General features: G+C 39.4%; 1 protein-coding gene across 1 annotated transcript; it reads right to left on the reverse strand.

Moving 5' to 3' along the window:
* Positions 1-7,382: 7,382 nt before the first annotated feature.
* Positions 7,383-9,966, reverse strand: LOC311022541 (putative 2-ketogluconate reductase). The gene is made up of 6 exons (XM_084023852.1): positions 9,903-9,966; positions 9,250-9,631; positions 8,617-8,788; positions 8,111-8,289; positions 7,951-8,047; positions 7,383-7,835 (listed from the first exon to the last, which is right to left on the reverse strand). The coding sequence occupies exons 2-6, from the start codon at positions 9,626-9,628 to the stop codon at positions 7,679-7,681; spliced, it is 984 nt and encodes a 327-aa protein (XP_083879978.1). The 5' UTR covers positions 9,629-9,631; positions 9,903-9,966; the 3' UTR covers positions 7,383-7,678.
* Between the last annotated feature and the right edge of the window lie 413 nt (positions 9,967-10,379).

Genomic DNA, 10,379 nt, shown 5'->3' on the forward strand with positions numbered 1-10,379 from the left:
AGCAAATTGTTTGTCTAGTCATCTTCACGGGAATCCTGTGCGGTCGTAAAATCCCTCTCTAATATTTCTAGGCAATATGCTGGGTTTAGTTGGCAGGGGGAGGTTGGCCTTGGATAATGATAAAATACTGTATAATAATAATAATAATAATAATAATAATAATAATAATAATAATAATAATAATAATAATAATAATAATAATAAAAAAGACCATCTTGTGATGAAATCACGCCAGCTGGGCCGCTTGCTCAGACCACACCCTTCTTCAAACTCGACCTTCACACCTGTAACGTTACATGATATATTTCATGTTTCTACTGTCTGCTGATTCAGTATTCCCAGTCTATTCTGTTTGAGATTTTAGAAGTGAGGAACATAATAAAAAATGAATGGCCCGTAGAAATGGTAACATTCCACAGTGGCAGGTGAGATTTCAGTGAGGTTGTGACACTATTGCATTGACAAAATCTCTCCACAGACAGCCACACAGAAATATAAACATCTGGGAAATTACTCAAACCCTCCTCTGTGGTAGTTTCTCGCCACAGTAGGTGTCTCCAGGACCACATGTTGCCATGATGATTCACACACAGACTCACAAGGTGAAAACAATACCAGCTGCATGCTGTTGATGGTGAAGAATGAATGGTGATAAATTGACAGTGAACTGCCAAAATTGGGCCACTTTTGCCTCATTCTTTATTTGAGTGAATTGGACAAAAAGAAAAAACTGCCCTCTGTGGCCTTGTGCGCTCCGTTGCCAGATTCTGACAGCCAGTCCTCCCACAAGTTCAGTCCCCAGGATAACAAGAGGTGTCTGACTCCTTGGACTCTGCTCTCAGCCACAACACTGATGGGCTGCTACACAATCCGAGCTGACAGAAACATGAGGCAGGGTGGTGAGAGGGGTTGAGGGGGACCGTGGTGTCATTTGCCTGGAGACTTGTCATCTCGTCAGTGAATGTGCCTCAGTGCGGCAACAAGCTTCTCTTTAAACACAACACCAGCTGGGGAGACACTCAAGCAGCCTTAAATGCTCAAAATTCTCTTTTCAATGCATTAATGAATTGATGCATGGGATGATTATATATCAGCCACAGGAAGTTAGCGTCACACTGATTTCCTCAAAAAAAGCACCAATGTATTTTTATAATACTTCTCTGATCTCTTGAATACAACGCCGTATTAGGGCCACTATAGAAAAAAAAAAAAAAAAAAGAGAGGTGGGCAATATTCAGAGAAAAAAAGTCACAAATTTGCCACATTATAAAGTCGCAGATTTGTTTGTTGTTGATTTATGCTAACAACCGGCATCTATGCTAGCTAACTTCTCATGAATGTCACATTTATTTAATTAATTAATGGATCACAACGCAACATCACAGTGCAAATTTGCCACTATTTGGCAGAAGTACAAATCAAATATTGCGACACCACTGTAACATGAGAAAATTAGCAGAATGTGATGATGTTAAGTAGCCTCATTTTGCCACTTGTTACCAACCACCTTGTTCAACACATACAAGCTTCAAAGCATTTATTTTATATCTTAGAACAAAACGTTAAAATCTCTTAAGCTTGTGTTAACCACAGACATTTTTTCACTCTATATTTATGACCAAAAACATTCAAAAACCTATTGATGTATAGATGAAGGAAGCGGAAGTGCAAAAGCCTTTTCTGGGTTTTAGGAATCACTCTTTACTGTGTTGATGTGATCACTTACTGTGTTTCTCACGTGGGTCTGAAGTCTACACAGTCTATGTCACCACATGCTGTACAGCTGACAGCGCCCAGGACACACTGAAGGTCTACTGAAGGATCTTGGTTCAACACTTCAGCGGGGAGAAACCTCCACAACTAAAAATAAAACATATCCCACTAGGGACCTAAAAGTAAATCAAAACAACAGGTTGTTTCAGGAGATACTGAGCATGATTTAAAAGGATTCAGTGAAAGACAGAAACAGATTTCAGGTTGGTTTGCTCCTCACAAATAAAGGCAACAGGATGCCTGAAAATATGTGTTACATACAAAAATTATGTTTGGTTGACCAGTGGTGGAAGTACTTTACTGAGTATTTCCATTTGCATGCAACTCACAAAGCTGGAAACAGCTGGGCTGTTTTACTTTTTAGAGATACGTGGTTCTCAGAGGACAGCCATGCTACAAACCATATAGAATATGATGCATCGCTGTAGATTAAAAGAGCCAACGTTATGTGAAGGAGTTAAAAATATATGCAACATACATATTAATGCAGCAGTAATATTAATCCGGAAACATCAGATACAATAGTTAAACACTGACAAGGATCATGTTATTGCACTGTGAATACATTTACATTTAAGTACTTTCACTACATTTAGATGATATTACATACTGTATGGTTAGAATGTAGAATGAAGGACTTTTACTTGTAGAGTATCACATTATACTTCAGTAAAGGATGTGAAATCTTCTCCCACAACATTAACGTGGATGAGACGCGGATGTGACACGGATGTGACATTTGACCTGAGGATGTTCACGAGGCTGGAGCTGAACGGTATCATTGAGCAGTAAAGGCTGGTTACACACCCTGAACTCTGCTTTTGTTCGTTTCACACCAAGTATGATGCTTACAGCAGCTTGAATCTTTGCCGTTTCTGCCTTGCCTCACCAGCTCCGTCAGCTCCATGATTAATTACCTTGAAGCTCGTTAATCCCCTTGGGACTGACATAAATAACTAACGGCTCTCTTACATTCAACAACATTGTTAGCGCATTCTCAAAGTGTGTTAATTAAAATTACCGAGAGACCTGAAGAAATTTAGTCAACATAACTGGATTTCAGTTTATAAATAAATGTGTTTCATTCGATTCCACATCTGTTGCAAGTGTTTAATTTCCCACATTTAAAAAAAAAAATCTTCACACAAAAAATTCAAAACAGAATTCCTTAGTATTTGTGATAATTGCTGTGAATGTTCTTACCGTTATCTTGTGGCAACACTAATTCTAAAACAATTGTTGGGACTTTTACCAGATCAAACAAATAAATAAAAAGTTCTGTTCTGACCCCCTTTATCACTGAATTAATGGATATAGGGTCTGAACATATAGTAGACTAATAACATGAGGTCATACAGCTCTATGAGTCTCAATCTTAATCAATTAATTTGGTCTTTCTCGCATGCTTGGAGTATTCCTCCTCTTCATTTGGATAATAATTCAGAGCTGTCTCTTCTCACAAAAAAAAAGTTCTCTTGCAGAAGAACTTGAGTGAAAAATCTCAATATGCTTTCATCTACTGTAGTTAACATGCAAAAATAGAAGTGGAACATGAGAATGGGCCACTGTCAAAGCCGTGAACAAATAAAAGCATCCAGCGGAGCCGGAGAGAAAACAGGAAGGGAGGGATTGATGTCTGTTTTTGGTTCAGGCACTTCCTTTTCTGTGACTCACTGTGAGCGCTTCAATTCCCCGCAGATTCCAACATTTCTGATGTGTAGGTTCATCTTATTTTCAGATGTTTTTTCCCACAACATAAAAGATAGAAAGATAAAAAAAGACATGATAAAATTATGTTAATGTCATGTGTGGAGGACTGTGCACACTGAGTCACACTTGAAGCACAGTTCACTGAGCTTTTCCCTGCAAACTCGTCCTCCCACTCGCCCGCCCACGCAGACATACATACCGACATGAGGTTTCACTTGATTTATACAGCAACAACAAAGGAGAGAGCACGTGAAGTGCCTTTCATTAGGATGTTGGAACACTAATTAAAATGACTCTAAAGTGTCACAAAATCAATATATTGACTGAAGTGATGACGCTGACGTGATTCTATTATAAACTAGGACAGGAGCCACAAACCTGACCAACTTTTAGCAATTAGCCATGTTTAGATCTCCGTCCACAGAAAAACAGGCCCATAATATTTGAAAATGTGTTTTTAAGGCACATTTGTGTCTAGGAATATTTTGACAGAGCAATGAAACAATAGACTGACACACACAAGCATATTTTTTCAAAATTCAACTTTAGTGACCAACCTGAATGTGTTGCAGTGAATGTTAACTGCTTCACAAAAGAGACTCGCAGACAGTCGGGAGAGATGATAGTACAAATTAGGGATAACTTATACCAAACGATAGCAATAGTTCTTGTTAGTATTTCAACAAATACTGATATCACACCAAATATTATTAGTATTTGTTTTTGTTTTTTTTAGAGAGGAAAAATCATTACACTGTAGGAATATCACATGATACATAGTGGCCATTTATGACAATAAATAAATATGAGAAAAATAAATAAAGCAGATGTTATTAGCAGCCAGGTGCCTGAAGCCAAAACACAGCACACATGAGATACTGTATGTGTGTAGGGCGGCTGTGGCTCAGAGCTAGAGTGAGTCGTCCTCCAATTGGAAGCTCGACGGTTGGAATCCCAGCTCCTCCAGTCTGTGTCAAGTGTCCTTAGGCAAGATACTGAACCCCAAATTGCCCCCGAAGGCTGTGCCAATGTGTGTGAATGTGTAGCTCCTGATGTGCAAAAAGAGACTGAATTAGTGTAAAGCAGCTCGAGTAGCGAGTAGCTAGAAAAGCACTTTATAAATGCAGGTCGATTTACCATTTTAGGGTTAGTTAGTTAGTTAGTTAGTTAGTTAGTTAGTTAGTTAGTTAGTTAGTTAGTTAGTTAGTTAGTTAGTTAGTGCTCTACAGTAGGCATTGTACATTTGCTCACACTTTACCAATTTGTGAAAGCTGAAAATCATAATAAAAAACAACCAGACAATAATAATTGTGTAGCAAAAATAGACTTCTCCCGTCCTTTTAACCCAACTTTTGTCCAGGAGACTGCTGTACTTGAGAGAAATTGTTGTCAAACTCAAGTCTTCTGGGTGAAAATCCTGAGTTTAACCCATTAATCCACCTACACAAACTTTGTTGCTATATATTGCTGCTACCCCTAAATCCTTCTGCCATGGGCATTCTGGCAGAAAGCCTTTCAAGTAGCTAATTATTGTTAAATTAAAAAGCATATTCAGAAATAACAGAATGATTGCTGGGAGATTCTGATGTGGGTATAGAGGAGGTGAGGAAGAGACGTGAGAAGACAGGAGTCAAAGCAGCAGGCGTTTGACAAAATGAGACGTCGTTGCCGCGGAGCGTTATTTTAAAGTGGCGTCAATTAAATATGACGTGTGTCACAACGTCTGTCTGGTCATATTTTATAATCTCTGTCAGATGAGCATTACAGTGTTCAAGACAGTTAATATGTTTACATTATACGGATACATTTAAAATTCAGATTACAATGTTGCATAATGTGACAAGAATGTAAGGATTTCACATGTTTTTACACACACACACACACACACACACACATATACACATAAGCCTTTCATTGTGTGAAGCACTACAATTGTATGTATGAAATGTATGCACATAAAGAAACAAATGTTATATGAGATTGAGTTATATGTATTGTAACACACTAACACTCGTGTCTATCATTATGACCGCATGGAATATAACAGATTAGTGCTGAATGCAATATAATGTTGCTGTTGATATAAGCAGGGGGTGAATCCTTCTTTCAAGATAAAAACATGAGTTGTATCAAGGTGAAGGAAGGGAAAAGAACTGTTACATCTGTTGAGTCCCACCATGGTATGAGATTATTCCAGTTGTGTGTCACACCTCTTATATCAGCAGCGGAGGCAGAAAAGACTTCTACAAAGGATAGAGCAGCGTTTCATTGCTTATTGCTCCTCCGGCAAGCCTCTTCCATCCTCCATCCTCAATCCTCGATCCTCAAGATGCATTTTAGGAACAGGACGTCCTTCAAGATCGATTTGTGGGTCACAAGCCGGAGGAGCGAAGAGGCACAAAATCGAAAAAATGAGAAAGGCCCCATGAGTGGGGAGCAGAAGCAGTCAGACGGAGACTGTAATGAAATATAGAGCCATAGTAATATATTTAATAAATTAGCAGCAGACTGCAATGCATGATAAATCAGGAGAGAAATGGTAGATATAAGGCCCATTCCGAATGGATTTATTTCTTCAGGGGTGGTGGGGTGATTTTAACATTTATAAATGTTTTTGCTTACCTTACTGAAGCGTTTACGCCTATTTGGAACCAACAAAGACAGGAATAAATTAAAAGACATCAGGTGAGCAAGAGCCCATAAAAGCTCATCCAAAAGGCTGTTGTAAAGTCAGCTAAGATACTGGCAGACGGTCCATGTCTATGACAGACTGTATTTCACAGTGGTTAAAATGCTGCCTGGAACAATGAGTTGAATTACAGAGAAGGGGCACAGAGAATATTTTATTCCCTACTTCCCCCTTTGATGTTAATGCCATTCAAGAGGCTATGGAATAGATTTTTTTTTTTTTCAAACACCATCCACCATGTTCAGATGCAAATACGCCTTTATATGAGCAAAGCCGTTTGGTGATTTAATGTGTAAAAGGAAAAGGCTGTCGAGAAAATGAAAAATAAGGAGGTGTGGGACGATCAAAAGATCTCAAGGACACTTCTAGTTTTCAGTAAGGTCACATCTGTAATAGACTAATGTAGCTCTCACCTTCACAGTTTATAGTAGCAGCCTTAAGGGAAAAGGCCAGCCAGAGTCAGCTGAGCTGTGGGCTTCAGGGAGGCCTGTGTGGGCTGCCGGCTGAAAGGGTGCCCTTCATTTCTAGACAGCATGCCCTTTTTAAAATACAATCATAGATAGCGTGAGTGGCAGCCTCACTGTTGTCTGTCCCCACAGAGTGCTGCAGGTATGAGTCTTTAAACCTAGAAATGACTCAGCATTTTTGCACTTCCGGTACCTTTGTCTCAAAGTCAATTCGTTTATTGAATGTGTCTTTAGTTAGATGCCTGGAATAAGGTGTTGATTGGCTCCTCGTCCGCCCAGCAGCAGAACTTCTCCTTGCTGCTCAGCTGGTTCCTTGAAGGAGCCGAAACCGGCGCCATGCTAACGGAGGCTAGCGCCGTCTCGCTGGGCCCACTGGAGGGAAGGGGGGCATAGGAAAACCAGAACCAGGACTGTGCAGAGTGAACTGTCAGACCATGGGGTAGTCTAATTAAAGGTTTACCCGATGGAATTTGGTTCTTGAAAACACGACTGCTTTTGTCCACAGGGAATGCCAAAGACAAAAGCATGAAAGTTTCTCCCAGTTGCTTTAATGTTTCCTCATGTGGCTACAAAACTTATTTCAGGCAGCATCACGTAAAACATATTTGAGTGTCATGTTAATTTCAGGTGACAGACTTAACAGGATGGAGCTAGATTTGGACCTGTGAATGTTTGGTTTGCTGCTCCGAGCTATAGTGTAGATTAATATACCAAGTACATGAAATGAATATGTTGGTCTTGGAATCCAACATCTACGTTTAGTTAAAAGGGAAATTCAATGTTGACAACAGCAATACAATGACTATTTTCTGATTATTTTAACCTTGCTGCAAGACATTTCTTAAATTATGCATAGCTATGTATGAACCACTAATAATTTCATTAAAGTATGCAGAGAGACATTGGCGTGCTTATTCACTTTAATTAAACTTTAGCTTGATTTGTTTCCACTGCTTAGGTTCACATTTTATTATCTTAAGGAAAAGATAATGCCAATAATTGAGAACACCCACTGCAGAATGCTTTAACGTTGGTTGTTTCACTGGAGCTTGACTTCATTTGGAACAGGTAAGCCTTTCACTGCAGCCAGAGCATTTTCCACCATCTTCTCCACAATCCCTCTCGCCGTATTGTAGGTACTGATCCCGATGTGGGGTGTGATCAGCACATTAGGCAGGCCGAGGAGTGGATGATCCCTGCACGAAATGAAACAAAGGGTCTGTTTGGAGCGAGCAACGAGTATTGCATTATAAGTAGGCCTGCGTAAAAGTCGTGCATGATTCCTGTGTTTGTATTTTCAGTGTGAGAGACCTCGGTAAAGGTTCAGGATGAGTCACATCTAACGCCGCAGCACGAAGCTTTCCTGACTGGAGAGCTTTAACCAACGCGTCCTGGTCCACAACTTGACCTGAGATATGAAAAGAGCATTATTATTATTGTTATAGATATTATGCTATAATATCGTCCCCACCTCTGCTGATGTTGACCAGCGTTGCTGTGGGTTTCATGAGGGACAGCTGTCTGTGGCCGACGAGGCCCACTGTCTCCGAGGTCAGCTTGACGGCTATCACCACAAAGTCCGACCTCCTCAGCAGGTCGTCCAGGGTCTCGCAGTAACTGGCTCCAAGTGCCTGCTCATCGTCTACACTCCTGAAGAGAACAATGAATGATTGATTGCCTTCTACAGTGTAATGAACATGGTTAATGACTGCATCCCATTTTCAAGGTAGCTTTTTTGTTTTTTTTAAGAATGGGGGCAGCTTTAACAAGCATGGGTAGCCTACAGTTGGTTTGTATTAACCCTGCAAAAGCAATCCTACCATGTTAAGCATTAGCTAGTAACACTGTCAATGTAAATGATTTTCTGCACACTCCTGTGTGTAGTGTTTTCACACAGTGGGCGAGAAACAAATTTTTTGTCTGCAAATATGAATATATGAACATGTGTGTGTGTGTGTTTTTGTTTCTTTATTGTACCTTCTGGTCCTGTTGTGATACAGGATTTTCATTTCAAATCCTTGGCCTCTTTGGGCAATTTTGTAACCAATCTCTCCCATTCCAATGATCCCGAGAGTCGACCCTGTGACTTCAACTCCCATGAGGCTTTTTGGTATGTGGATTGTCTTTGGGTCAATAGCAATTTGATAACCTATGATGGAGAAAAAAAAACAAAGAGTCTAAATTCAATTTTATTTCTGTGTTATAGATTCCCAACATGACATATATATATATATATATATATATATATATATATATATATATATATATATATATATATATATATATATGTATATGACACTGGGTAGCCCAGTGCAATCTGAATCTTAAACAAAAACACTTAGTGTTAGGTTTAGGAAAAATAAAATGACTACATAAACAAAGTAAATGACGTAACATAAACATGTCACAAACATCACTAATGTAACTTAATTATAACTTAACACCCATATTTGTCCTGATATTATTATGATAGTCACACCGCCAAGGTGCAGTAATCATTAGGACAGATCAGCTAGTTGCTCTATATTAACCCTCTTGGGAATAAGGACCTGTAGGTGGAAATGAAATAACATGAATATTGTTTTTCATTGGTTCGAGCTTTGATCTCACCCTCAAGGATCTTGCGAGCTGATGCCAGAAGCAGACCCATGGCTAGATCTGCAGTGGAGTTGGTGACCACACCCGGGGTGTTGGCCACCTTTACCCCGAGACCATTAATGAACGGTATGTCCAGATGGTCGATGCCCACTCCTCCACTGGCAACCAGTCTGAGGGAGGGAAGCGATCTGAGCAAAGTCGGCTCGGCTGCAGGGTAGTACTTCCACATGAACAGGACCTGGATTTTAGGGCCGTGAAGCGTGGGGTTTTGTAGCAGCTCATCATAGCAGATGATTCTGAAGTGTCGCTTCAAAATGTCAACTAGCTCTTTATGGTAACCGTTATCGCCCCCCACCTCTGAAATCAATGCCCACGTTTTTTCCTCTTCCATCACCTGGTGTGAAAAGACATAAAAGGACTTCATCATATCTGACCAAAAATGTTGAATAAATACACTTACAATTATCTGCTTACAAAAATGTAAAATATGTCAACAAGCAAATCTGAATTTCAAAATAAAATAATTTCAATGATAAATGAATATTTTCTTGCAAACAAATTAGCCTATAATTAATACCAAATTAATTTTATAATTCTCTCCAGGAATCTTCCTCATAAATTATTAGGAAATTACATCTATTTTTCTATTTACGAGGGAGACTCACCTTTTTGCCCAAAGCTCCAGTGTCAAGCCTTCTGTTTCTTCAGACAGATCAGGTTGCTAAGGGCTTAGAGTTTTTTTAAAGACCTTTGACCAGTGTTGTTTAACACAAATGTCACAACCACACAGAGGGCTATCTTAACCAGAAAGGAATGTTGTGCTTGGTTTATATATTCACAAACAATATATGATCACTGAAACTTGGCAAACTAATGTGCTCTACTCTAACACGCTCAACAAACTCAATTGTTGTTGAAGAAGCTATACATGTGCATTACCTAAAATAAAAGCAAGGAAGGAAATAAGAGCAGAGACATTGTCACACTGATCTTATTTTTTAATTTGTTGCTAATATACCTACGAGGCTGGCCTTTTTGGGTCCATTACTGGATTCTCTGGCTCTCATCACAAGTAGTTTCAGAGATTATGACACTGTTTGGTCTTCTCTTTGAAAGTTTCAGCTTGCCTGGCTCTCTTTAAA

This window comes from Eutrigla gurnardus (assembly GCF_963514095.1).
Source record: "Eutrigla gurnardus genome assembly, chromosome: 12".
Taxonomy (NCBI): domain Eukaryota; kingdom Metazoa; phylum Chordata; class Actinopteri; order Perciformes; family Triglidae; genus Eutrigla; species Eutrigla gurnardus.

Excerpts from the sequence above, each read along its gene's own strand:
- LOC311022541 (XM_084023852.1), bottom strand. The coding sequence starts at position 9,628 with ATGGAAGAGGAAAAAACGTGGGCATTGATTTCAGAGGTGGGGGGCGAT. Across the intron at positions 8,048-8,110 it reads GCTGGTCAACATCAGCAGAG|GTCAAGTTGTGGACCAGGAC; the intron begins GTGGGGACGATA and ends TTCATATCTCAG. Across the intron at positions 7,836-7,950 it reads CATCCTGAACCTTTACCGAG|GGATCATCCACTCCTCGGCC; the intron begins GTCTCTCACACT and ends CATTTCGTGCAG.